The 12023-nt window shown below is 40.9% G+C and overlaps 1 protein-coding gene across 6 annotated transcripts; it reads left to right on the top strand.

Annotated features, from left to right (window-relative positions):
• The first annotated feature begins 5946 nt into the window (after nt 1-5946).
• LOC122896386 (spindlin-2) lies at nt 5947-8108 on the top strand. Of its 6 annotated transcripts, none has more exons than XM_044234553.1 (2): nt 5947-5964; nt 7159-8108. In XM_044234553.1, the coding sequence occupies exon 2, from the start codon at nt 7161-7163 to the stop codon at nt 7935-7937; it is 777 nt and encodes a 258-aa protein (XP_044090488.1). In that variant the 5' UTR covers nt 5947-5964; nt 7159-7160; the 3' UTR covers nt 7938-8108. The 6 variants fall into 6 exon arrangements, with proteins under 6 accessions (XP_044090488.1, XP_044090483.1, XP_044090485.1 ...); XM_044234548.1 differs by lacking the exon at nt 5947-5964 and adding an exon at nt 6235-6488; XM_044234550.1 differs by lacking the exon at nt 5947-5964 and adding an exon at nt 6413-6543.
• The last annotated feature ends 3915 nt before the right edge of the window (nt 8109-12023 follow it).

Here is a 12023-nt window from a genome sequence, read left to right as displayed (position 1 = left end):
TACATAATTGACACACTATGTTAATTTCAGGTGTACAACATTTTTATAAATATTCTGAAATAATCACCACACATAGTTACAAAATTTTTTCCTTAAAATGAGAACTTTTAAGATCTACTCTCTTAGCTATTAAGTATGCATTGCAGTACGTTAGGTATAGCCATCACAGTGTGCATTACATCCCCATGACTTATTTATTTTATAATTGGAAGTTTGAAGATTTTGAACCCTTTCACCCATTTTGCCCACAATTTCTTAACTTTGTGTAGTTAATATACTGAACATAATTTTCAATGGGTTATAGTATAGGGGATTAATATTCTAATATTTTAAAGTATTTTCATTTAAAATATAAATATATTTGTATTAATATAATTATATTACATATTAATATATAATTATATAATTAATTATATATGGCTATATAATACATGATCATATATAAGTATATTATATACTTATATGTAATATCTATGCTATATTATTAATATATTTAATATATACTTATATAATCTATCATATATTTACTAGTTATATATCATATATTACATGCTTTATATAATATTGTGTTTTTATATATTAATATGACAATACATTATTTATTATATAATACATATAGTGCATGTAATATAATTATCTATTAATATAATATATGTTAATATAATACACTTATATATAAATACATTAACTTATAAAAGATATATAAATTTATTATATTATATAAAATAATATATAATATAAGTATATATCTAAATATAAATATGTTATAATATAAATAAAATATTAAATAAAATATTAAAACTATTTTAAAAGTATGTTAATGTCCTTTTTAAAATCAATTTGAGAGGCTTCTGAGATAAACTGTGAACTGCCTAGTTCAGTCTTTAAAAAAGCAACAGCAGATATTTAAGGAGAACCTTCTTAAAGTATGAGTTTGACTTATCTGATTCCCCTATAATCCTCATACCTGCATCACGAAGAGAGAAAACTACACCACTGGTTGTCCGCAGGAGTGCCTAATTAACCCATTGGCTTAAAAGAGACTAAAATGTGGATGGAAAAATACTCTTTCATTAAAATCACTTTAAATGTTAGCTAAAATATATGACAGATCACCTATTCAATGTATAGCTGAGCTTTAAAGAGTGTTGGGAAAATCCCCAGGGGCAATGAGAAGAATTGGAAACAAAAACAGTAAACACATGACCTGATGCTTTGGCAGGTTGGAGGGAGAAGGATGTTGACTCAGTAATTAAAAATTGTAGAACAGAAGGTTAGTCCTTACCCCTGATTAAATTGGGTGTGGGGAACTAAGGTCTCCTTGCTTTTCCTTCAATTCTCCACATAACAGCTAGTGATCTTTTAAAAATATAAATGAGATTATATTTAAAACTTAAAACTCTCCAAAGGCTTCCTATTACAATTGCTATCCAATTTAATCTTCTTGCATTACTCTGCAATGCCTAGATCAGCTTTCTCAACTAGGACGGTATTGCCCCAAGGAGGAAGAAAGTTGATCCCTGGTGTGGGAGATGGAAAGACTCTTACCTCCAAAGCTCAAATGTATTTGGCAAAATGTTACTTTTAAAATCATTCTCATTGAGTTTTCTTGGATATCCCATGAGCAACACTGACATCGAGTTAATGGAAGATATACAAAATGTATGCAAGATCAATATTACGATACCTTAGCAAACAGGTGGCTGTGATTGGAGGACTTCTGATCCATTGCTTATTCCTGATGCCATATTATGAGAAGTGGCCTATGTGTGCCTATTGGCTGTCTTTGACTATCTTTATGTTTTATCATCCATGCCCTTGAGTGTAACATGGGCTTTGAGAATTAAAACAGCATATATTGGGCGCCTGGGTGGCTCAGTGGGTTAAGCTGCTGCCTTCAGCTCAGGTCATGATCTCAGGGTCCTGGGATCGAGGCCCGAATCGGGCTCTCTGCTCAGCAGGGAGCCTGCTTCCTCCTCTCTCTCTGCCTGCCTCTCTGCCTGCTTGTGATCTCTCTCTGTCAAATAAATAAATAAAATCTTTTAAAAAACAGGATATATTTAATTCTACAAAAGAATTTGTGCCAAATAATGCAAAGAAAAAATGTCAGCGATATATGAATAAATAGCAGCTAGTTATATCAAGCCAGTTAGAAGATGAGTTCACTAAAAATAACTTTTAAAAAATTATTTTTTCAGGGTGCCTGGGTGGCTCAGTAGGTTGGGTGACTGCCTTCGGCTCAGGTCATGATCCCAGGGTCCTGGGATTGGGCCCCACATCAGGCTCCTTGCTCAGCAGGGAACCTGCTTCTCTCTCCCTCCCTCTGCCTGCTACTCTGCCTGCTTGTGTGCGCGTGCGCGCTCTCTCTCTCTCTCTCTCTCTCTCTCTCTCTCTCGCTGTCAAATAAATAAATAAATCATTCTTTTTTTAAAGAAATTATCTTTTCAATCGTTTTGCTTCCGTTGGAAAAAATAGTTTTCAAATTATTTTAAAAATGTGATTATAATGATATGCATATACATTTATAATCTGTGCATGTAAATTTTATACATTATCATTTATGTAGGTAAATAAACTCCATTAAAATCCTTCAATACTGGGGCGCCTGGGTGGCTCAGTGGGTTAAGCCGCTGCCTTCGGCTCAGGTCATGATCTCAGGGTCCTGGGATCCAGCCCGCATCGGGCTCTCTGCTCAGCAGGGAGCCTGCTTCCTCCTCTCTCTCTGCCTGCCTCTCTGCCTACTTGTGATCTCTGTCTGTCAAATAAATAAATAAAATCTTTAAAAAAATAAAATAAAATCCTTCAATACAGTTAAGTTAAAAGTTAGTAGCTTCCTAATTTTTAATTTAACCTCTATCTTCAAATTTTACTTATTCTTAGCCTTACATCAAGCTTGATTTTTTTATATACGTATTTTTATGTATAAAGCACAGATACACATACATTTATTAAACAGACCCTTGGCCGTTTAAGATACCTTGAATTGCAAGTAATAGTAAATATAGACTCAAAATGCTTTAACTATGAAAAAAATTTTTTCTATCTCATAACTTGAAGTCAGAAGTAGGACGCCAGAAATGGGTCTGATCAGCAGCTTAAAATAAATGATCAAAGGGCTCAGAGCATCCCCATTCCCGCCTTTGTCATCTTTATTATGCTAGTTTTGCCCTTAGGCTGGTTACAGAAATTCCAAGGGTTATATATGGCATAGCATCCTAAAAAAATAAAAGGAAACATCACTTCCTGTTTCTCTTTCTTAAGAGGAAAGACTTCTTTTTTCAGAGCTCCCCAGCAGACATATTATGTTTAATTGGCCAGGATTAGCTCATATGCCAAATGCTAAACCAACCACTTGTGGGAGGAATATTACCATGATTAGCTTAGAGTAACGTTTTGGAGTGGGATCACTAGGACAACAATCTCCCTTTTTGCTTATCTTGGCTCTGATCTCTTCTCTGTGCTTCTGACATCCTTAGTCTCCAGATGATGGTAAGCTTAATAGAGCAACTTGATCTTCACATCTTCTCAGGTTCACTTATGTCCAATGGAAAAGATCATCTACTTCATACCAAGGAGTTTGCGTAAAATACCATTGTACCTCATTGTCTCTGACTTGGTTGTGTGCCTACTCCTAAAACAATCACTCTAACAGTGTTTTAATGCTCTGAAAGGTCAGACTTAAGTTGTTCAAAAGAGGAAAATGGGGGCATTATTACCAGAAGAACTGTGATGGGATGCTAGGATGCAATATCAAAAGATGTTACAATTCAACACATTTTGCTGCTTAGCATTTATATGAACCCTTCTTGCAATATATACTCATTCAAAAATGTCTCCACAAAAGTGTTCTTTTATCAAGTACTGGTGGAATGAGAATTGTTATCATCTGTTTCAAAAATATCATTGCAAGAGTAACTGTTATTTTAACATTTAAAGCGATAGAGTAGTTTGACTGTTTTTGGTGTTTAAATAAATTGGAAAGAAAAATGTGTGCCCTTTTGTTGTCTTCATTTTTCAACATATTTGTAAGATTTATTCATGTTGTTGAATGTGGTTATAGTCCCATGTATGAATATGCCAACACACATCCAGTCTACTGTTGGTGGAAATTTGGGTGATTTCCAGTTTAGAGCTATTACAATAGTTAAACACATATATTTTATAATAAATTATTAGGTGTTGGGTTTTAGTGATAGGAACCACTAAGTCAAGTTTTTTCATCGAAAAAACAAAAACTGGATGAAATAGCAAAAACTAAATCTGCCAACGCAACTGATAATATAGGAATATATATAGGAAAGAGTTACCCAGCTAAGATATAGGCGAGAACAGGTTCAAGAAAGAAACGAGTGAATTTGGTGAATGTTTTTCCCTTGAGGAAGTTAACCTACTGTAGAAGGAACTGTTAAAAGGTTTAGAAGCTCAGAAGAGATTATGACCTCCTGTTAAAACTAAGGATAAAGAATTTGGAGTCTTGAGCCCTGGTAAGCCCCCTTCACTTTCGGTTGGCATGTCAAGTGTGATATCCCAGGAATAAGGGTTAATAAGAACTAAATAAACCCTTATGTAAAGGGAAGTGTATCTGAAAATTCTTTTCCATAAAAAAGGATGAATTTTCATTTGCATCAGCACTAAATGAGAAACCTTTTCCTCATGTTCAGTGACATTAATATTTTAATGTTCTTTCATACTTTGTTGAGTCAAGAATTTTATTGATCACATTCTCCCTTTTAAGGAATATATTTTTTTAAGATTTTATTTATTTATTTGACAGAGAGAGATCACAAGTAGGCAGAGAGGCAGGCAGAGAGAGAGGAGGAAGCAGGTTCCCCGCTGAGCAGAGAGCCCGATGCTGGGCTCGATCCCAGGACCCTGGGATCATGACCTGAGCCAAAAGCAGAGGCTTTAACCCACTGAGCCACCCAGGCGCCCCAAGGAATATTTTGTTTAAGCTTATTCTGTTAACATGCAACTCATCACCTGATTCAGTAACCGTTCACATGATTCAATACCTATTACATATCCATATGTTTACTGCTCTTTAGTTCATTCATTTGCTTTTTCTTGTGTTTTATTCCCTTCATTTTACATTTTAACAAATTCTGATACGGGAATAAATTTAGTGTAAAATTTCCCCAAATACTCAAAGAACTATATCAGAATCTCTTAAAGAATACCCAGTCATTCTCCACTGAATTATAAAACCATCATTACCCTAATTTCTTTATAAAGTTGTTTTTCCAAAGCTTTCCTTTCTGATAAATGAATCATATTACCATTATGGTGGAAACATTATACTAAATCTACAGTAATGGGAGAAAAGTTAACTTGTGGTCACTGTAAAATTGATATTTATAGAATGATGACCAGACATGTAATAGGTGCTCAATAAATATTTCTCAAATAAATAAGAGAAATAATGGTTTAAAAAATATCTAATGCCTTGAGAGAATGCTTATTCTATATGGAAAAGAACAGGACATGAAACTGCATTTGGAAAATTATCCTAGTTTTGTTAAGAGCCTTGAAAAATGACAAAAAGAAATAATGAGTATTAATATTTTGCTGTGAGCCCTTGTGAATGGGATCTGGGATAAATTGCATTTGATTATTTTCCTCACATCAGTTTTCTGAAATTTAAAGTGTTATCGTGCAAATATTCATTTGCAATACAGTAACAGAAAAAAAAGAAAAGAAATAGGTAGAAAATTCTCTAAGAAGTAAAATCCAGGAATAAATAGTTATTAAAAAAATTACACAGAGATTGGGTCAAGATGGCAAACTGAGCACTAACACATTTTCTCTCTTTCCACCACAAATCCTTGTAAATTATAAAAACAAATTAAAAAGCCAACAGATTTATGTATAAAAATTAAGTACACAGGATCCTGGGAAGAAGAAAGGACTAATTCCTGGAAGAGGAAAACAGATGGGGCAAGGGGCACTGAGAGGGTGGAGTTGGAGGTGAGCAGAGGGAACTAATGGGTACAGAAATGAGTAGGAGAGAGGGTCCAGAAATGGGGGAGGAGCCGGTAGTTGAGAGCTCCCCGAATTCTTTCCGAAAGGGCCAGGACCTTGAAACCAAGAACAACTCTCAGGCCCAAGGCAGTGGGCTTAAAAATTGGGGGGGGGGGCGTAAACCATGTTTGCAGGAAGGGGAGGCCTCACTCCAGGCAGGAAGCTGCGCTACGGAAAGAGGGAGGAGACTGCGGCGGCGGCAGCGGCTGGTGGGAGCCCGATGTGGCAGAGGGGCCGCCGCCGCGGACAGGGAGGCGGAGGACCCGCGAAGCTCAGAGCTGGGCATACCGCCGCCATCCTCTTCGCCTACCCAGACGCCCTCCTAGACGCGTTCGCCGCCTACGGATCCTCCCCTCCTAGCCGGGGCAGGCATCCGGCTCGTCGCCTGCTGATCCGCCTTCGGCACAGGCTCACGGCGGAGGCAGCTGCACGGAGGTGTCCGATTTGGGCACGGAGGCAGCACGGCGGAGGTGTCCGATTTGGGCACGTGAGGCCCGCGATCCGGGGCGGTGGACGCCAGGCAGGGCAAGGCCATTGGTGGGCTCCAGCATGGAGAAGGGGGATGGGGTGGACTCCTGCGGGAGATAAGGGGTGGGGGCGGGCGCCGGGTGAGGCTGGAGTCGGGGAGTGCGATGGGAAATAGGAAACGGGGGTGGCGTTAGGAGCCAGGCAAGAAATTGAAGGTGAGCCTGGGGAAGCGAGGGCGCTGAGTGCCAGGAAAGCGATCCTGGGTAGATAAGGGGCGTATGGGCAGCAGGCTGAGGCGTGCAGGGCAGGACGACAGTGAGTGCGTGCGGGTCAAGGCGGTGAAGGGATAGCCGTTTTGCGGGGGACTGAGAGTGGGCGCCAGTGGCGGGTGATGGAAGCAGTGGGTTCTGAACAAGGAGGTAGCCCGCCCGCTCCTGCAGAGTCCCTAACCCCAGCCAGCACCACTGCCGCTGCCGCCTTTCCCCGCAGCCTAAAGGAACCTGGGAGGCAGAGCACTTGGCAGGCACGCAGCCAGAATTTCCAGCACTGCTGCCAGGCTCATGGGGAAAATTTAGGTTCTAGCGCAGGGTACGCAGACACATCGCTGTTGGGAGAACTTCACCTTATGTCATATTGAGTGTTTCTGTCTTATCGTTTCTCCTCCCCCTGCAGGCATGAAGACCCCCAACGCACAGGATGCCGAAGGGCAACAAACCAGGGCAGCTGTGGGCCGGGCCACTGGGTCAGCAAACATGACGAAGAAAAAAGCCTCCCAAAAGAAGCAGAGGGGCAGACCTTCGTCCCAGCCCCGCAGGAACATCGTGGGCTGCAGAATTTCGCATGGATGGAAGGAAGGTGATGAGCCCATCACCCAGTGGAAAGGAACCGTTCTGGATCAGGTGCCTATAAATCCCTCTCTTTATCTGGTGAAATATGATGGAATTGACTGTGTCTATGGACTGGAACTTCACAGAGATGAAAGAGTTTTGTCTCTTAAAATTCTTTCCGACAGGGTGGCATCATCTCAAGTCAGTGATGCAAACCTTGCAAACACCATAATTGGTAAAGCTGTGGAACATATGTTTGAGGGTGAGCATGGTTCTAAGGATGAATGGAGGGGAATGGTCTTAGCCCAAGCACCAATCATGAAAGCCTGGTTTTATATTACCTATGAGAAAGATCCTGTCTTGTACATGTATCAGCTTCTAGATGATTATAAAGAAGGAGACCTCCGTATCATGCCAGAGTCCAGTGAGTCTCCTCCAGCAGAAAGGGAGCCAGGAGGAGTTGTAGATGGCCTGATAGGTAAACATGTGGAATATACCAAAGAAGATGGTTCCAAACGGATTGGCATGGTCATTCACCAAGTAGAAGCCAAACCCTCTGTGTATTTCATCAAGTTTGATGACGATTTCCATATCTATGTCTATGATTTGGTGAAAAAGTCCTAACTGTTAGGGCAAACTTTGCCACATTTGTGAAAACAAATGTATACTTTGTAGACTTGCAAAATAATGTTGCTTTTCAGTGTATTGAAAGCTTAAGGGTCCCTGTTAACTCAACACCTCTGCCAGCATAACTGTTGTTTTGTTCTGAAAAAATACAAATTTATGTGGACATGACATGCTGTGTGTAAGGACTTTGTCATGTTGAAAAGATTGGGTGTGTTTGGTGGATGGGGCATGAAAGGAAGGGACAGCTGTAAATGCAGGCTGTGAATAAAGTTCAGCTAGTATCATAATCAGCCATCTAAAAATGGAATAGGACTTAGCTGGCCTGGTCTGGGGGCGGGGAGGAGAAGGAACTAGAGATGGGCTGTGGGGGGAGGGAGAAGGGGAGGTGACTGCTTGGGAAGAGGTGGGGGGCAGGGCCAGAAATGGAGAGGCTCCCTGGGGGAGGGATGACCTAAGAAAGAGGCACCCAACTGGGAGGGGGTGGAGAATAACAGAGAGAGTGAGATCTTGGGGCTTAGAGGAAAACAGACAGAATGCCTTGAGTAGAGAGGGACACAAAGGAGCTTAGAAGAGGTCCAGAGCAAGGGGACAGAAAAGAAGAAGCTGGCAGGAATCTGGAGAGGGGCTAAAGGATACTCAAAGGGAGGGTCTATGCATGAGTAAGGAGCCAGAAGGGGAGGAACACTGAGGAAGGAAGAATTCCAAGGAGAAAGACTGACAGAGGAAGTGAGAACATAGAAAAGGAGGTGTGGGGAGTGGGGCCCATGAGAGATGGGGTGGCCCAGGAAAAAGCTGGACTTCTGGCAGCATCCACATTTTTCTCTCTGGCTCTGTGCAGAAAGGACGTGACAGCTGTCAAAGAACCAAATGGGTTGGAACTTCCCTGGAATGGCATTTTGACAGGGATGACTCAAGAGTTAAGCAGGAGCCAACTTTATACCCAAAAGGCTTTTCTTGCGTCAGGAAACTCATGCCACACCTGCCGAGTAGAACCCGAAGCCTCAGCCTAAACACACTGACCTGACACCCCATGAGCAGTGGGCTGTGAGCAGCCTCCTCACCTTTCCCAGAGGACCCAGGTGCAGTAAATCTTGGACCTGAAGTTCTTGGTTCATTCCCCCTACACTGGATAAACAGTTCTTGTGGGAAATGGGTCAGTGGGGTGCTCAGGACTTAAGAGATATGCCACCTTGGGTTTGGAAAGTATTTTATCCCCCCCCAAAAAAATGGAACTTTGCTGAACACAGGTACAGGAGTCCCCTCACTGTTCTTTCTCCTACTGCACTGTGCCTTGCCTCCCTGCAGTGGAAGGGCATCAGAGGATTTGAGCCTAATGTTTCTCTCCAGGACATGGGGAGTACTTGACAGTGCATGCTTCTCTCAGCAGCTGCCTGACACCACAGGTGGCTCCACCCACTGCTTCACTGAATGGAGGTCTGCTGCCTCCAGAAGCCCCATTCAGGCTATACCCCAACAAAGCTGGCGGCTACCGACCCTTCACAGGTACATCCTGGCCAGTCTTGCCCACCCCAAGCACACAGAGAAGATGTCATGGAAGTTTGTGCAGCTCTGTTTCCAGGTAAGATGAATGGCATGGGGCAGTTGGGCTGTGAGTTGTGACTTTGTATAACTAACTCCTTCAACCCTCTAATGCCACCTAGAGGGGCTGTGGTTGGTGGGGAGAGAGTGCAGTAACCCCAATAAAGTCCCTCAGAGATATGGTGCCCCAACACTATAGAGGTCTGTGTCCTCTTTTTCTCCTTCTTGCCTTTCCCCAGTCCTGCTGTGGACAGCCCCTTCAAGACCCTCTCTCTGGTTTCCCCACCCCACACTTCACTAAAATATACCCCTGCCCTCAAAGAAAGAGTTCTGGTGACCCCGCTGCCCAGGCTTCCCTAATCCCATACAAAGCGGGAGGGGATGGGTTTAGCTGTTGGCAAGGAGCTTCCAGAAGTTGAAAAAAGATGCTAATCCCAAGTCACTCTCTCCACCCAACATGGCCTGAAATGGATTGCCTGAAGAATTATACAAGGCAAGCCCACCTTGCAGGGATTAGTTTTCTTTGTTTCATACATCACAAAATTTAGTCTAGCAAAACACCTGCAGGCCACCCATGGGCCAATTTCAGCCAGCTGTCATGTTTTGTTTGATCTTTGTGTTTTTGTTGTTTTCTAGGTTTAAATTAATTACTTAGACATTTGGGAGATTTCACACTACAAAAAAACCATATTTCTTGCCCACCTGAAAACAAAGCAATAAACTGAGGATTAGGGCCCACATTCCAACAAGGATACAAGCAGCTGGGTCTGAGGAATGGCTCAGCCCATTTTAGACCCTGAGTGTGCTCTCAAACTAGCCATGCCCCCAGCTGCCCTGATTCACTCTAATAAAATTCCCAGTTGTGCCCTAAAGGCATTTGCGTTTGTAGCTTTGGGGCTAGACCCAGGGGGAACTGCCTAGCTCTACTTTTGGCTTAAGCTGACCCCGTTTGCTTTTTAATTCATTTGTTTTGTCTTCATCCCACCAATACTTACTTTAGGTGGGCTCTCTGCCAGGCAGTCTTCAGGTACAGGTACTGGTGATATGGTAATGCACAAAGTAAACAGAGGAATCTTACCCTGGTGGAGCTTTCATTTTAGTGTGGGAAACAAGACAGTAGCCAAGATATAATAAGTGAAATGTAAAGTATTCTCAAAGTGAAAAGTGTTAAGAAAGGAAAAACAAAGCAAGGAATGGGGAATTGGAATTCCAGGTGGGAGGCTGAAATTAGACAGATAGAGTCCAAGGACGGGCTTACTGAGAATGTGGATTTTGAGTAAAGACCAAGGCAGTGAGAGGACTGGCCCTGTGGTTGTCCAGGGAAGGAGCATTCCAGGTAGAGGGACAGCAGGGAAGGAGTAAGCCTGACATGCTCAAGGAACACTGATGATACCAGCATGGCTGGAGCCAAGTGAGCGAGATAGAAAATATCAGGAAGTGAGTTCAGAGAGGTGATGGGGATCTGGCAGAAACTGAGAGCTTAGAGACTTAGAAGTCCTAGAATGGAATTTGTTTTTTATGCTAGGGTGATTATGGGAGACATTTGAGTATTTTTCAGCATAGGCACGACATGATTTCCCTCATATTTTAACAGGAGCACTCTTGTAACTCTGGAGAGTTGTCTGTTTGGACTGCAAAGAAGAACAAAGGTAGGTCATGTACATCAGGGAAACAGAGTAGAGACATGAAGAGTAAATCTTGGACCTAGACTTAGAAAATTTGAAACTAAGAAAGATGACATATGAGGGTTAATGATGAAAAGATTTTATTTGACAAGTATTTCATGATTAATGTGTTTTCTGTTTTCCAATAAGTAAATTTTAATCCCTTTATTACATGTTCTACTCAAATTTGAAATGGAAAATAGTTAAGACTCAAATTTGGAAAATATCATTTGTAAGAAAATAAATGGGAATATATATGGGAAATGGGAAAAAAGTTTCCTTAAGGCAGAAAATCCACAAATCCTGAAATATTTGTTAAATTTGATTTTATAGAGTTGAATTTTTCTAATTTCTGGAATCATTCTCTAAAAAGTGGGGTAAAATAAGGTTAGGGTAAACTTTGATAGTTAAAGTGAATAAATAAAATATATATTAAGTTAGAATAAAACCAGCATCCTATAGAGATCTTGGTAAATATATTAACAGACATTTCACAAAATAGGAGATTCTATGGTCAATAAACAATCATTGTTTTAAAGTGCTTCCCATTATATTTTTCTTTTCAATAACATATGTCCTCTCAAAAAATTCTGCATAATTTACTTAGTAAGTTTTTTTTTTACCCTTCTCAGAATCTAAGCTCTGTACTGTGTGATTTTCTTTCCTTTTTTTCACTCCTGTATCTCAAATATTTAAAATAGTATCTAGCATGTAGTAGGTGCTTAATAATTATTTCTTGGTTTCATGTGTCTCACCAGTAATTAGAGAGATGGAAATTTAAGTAATATACAGTTTCATGTGTATTAGATCAGCAATTTGTATGAATTTTGACAATATGCATTGTCAACCAGATAAAGAAGTGGGAGATCCTATATCCTGT

This window comes from Neovison vison, chromosome X (assembly GCF_020171115.1).
Source record: "Neovison vison isolate M4711 chromosome X, ASM_NN_V1, whole genome shotgun sequence".
NCBI classification, from domain to species: Eukaryota; Metazoa; Chordata; class Mammalia; order Carnivora; family Mustelidae; genus Neogale; species Neogale vison.
This window is presented reverse-complemented; position numbering and strand designations above follow the sequence as displayed.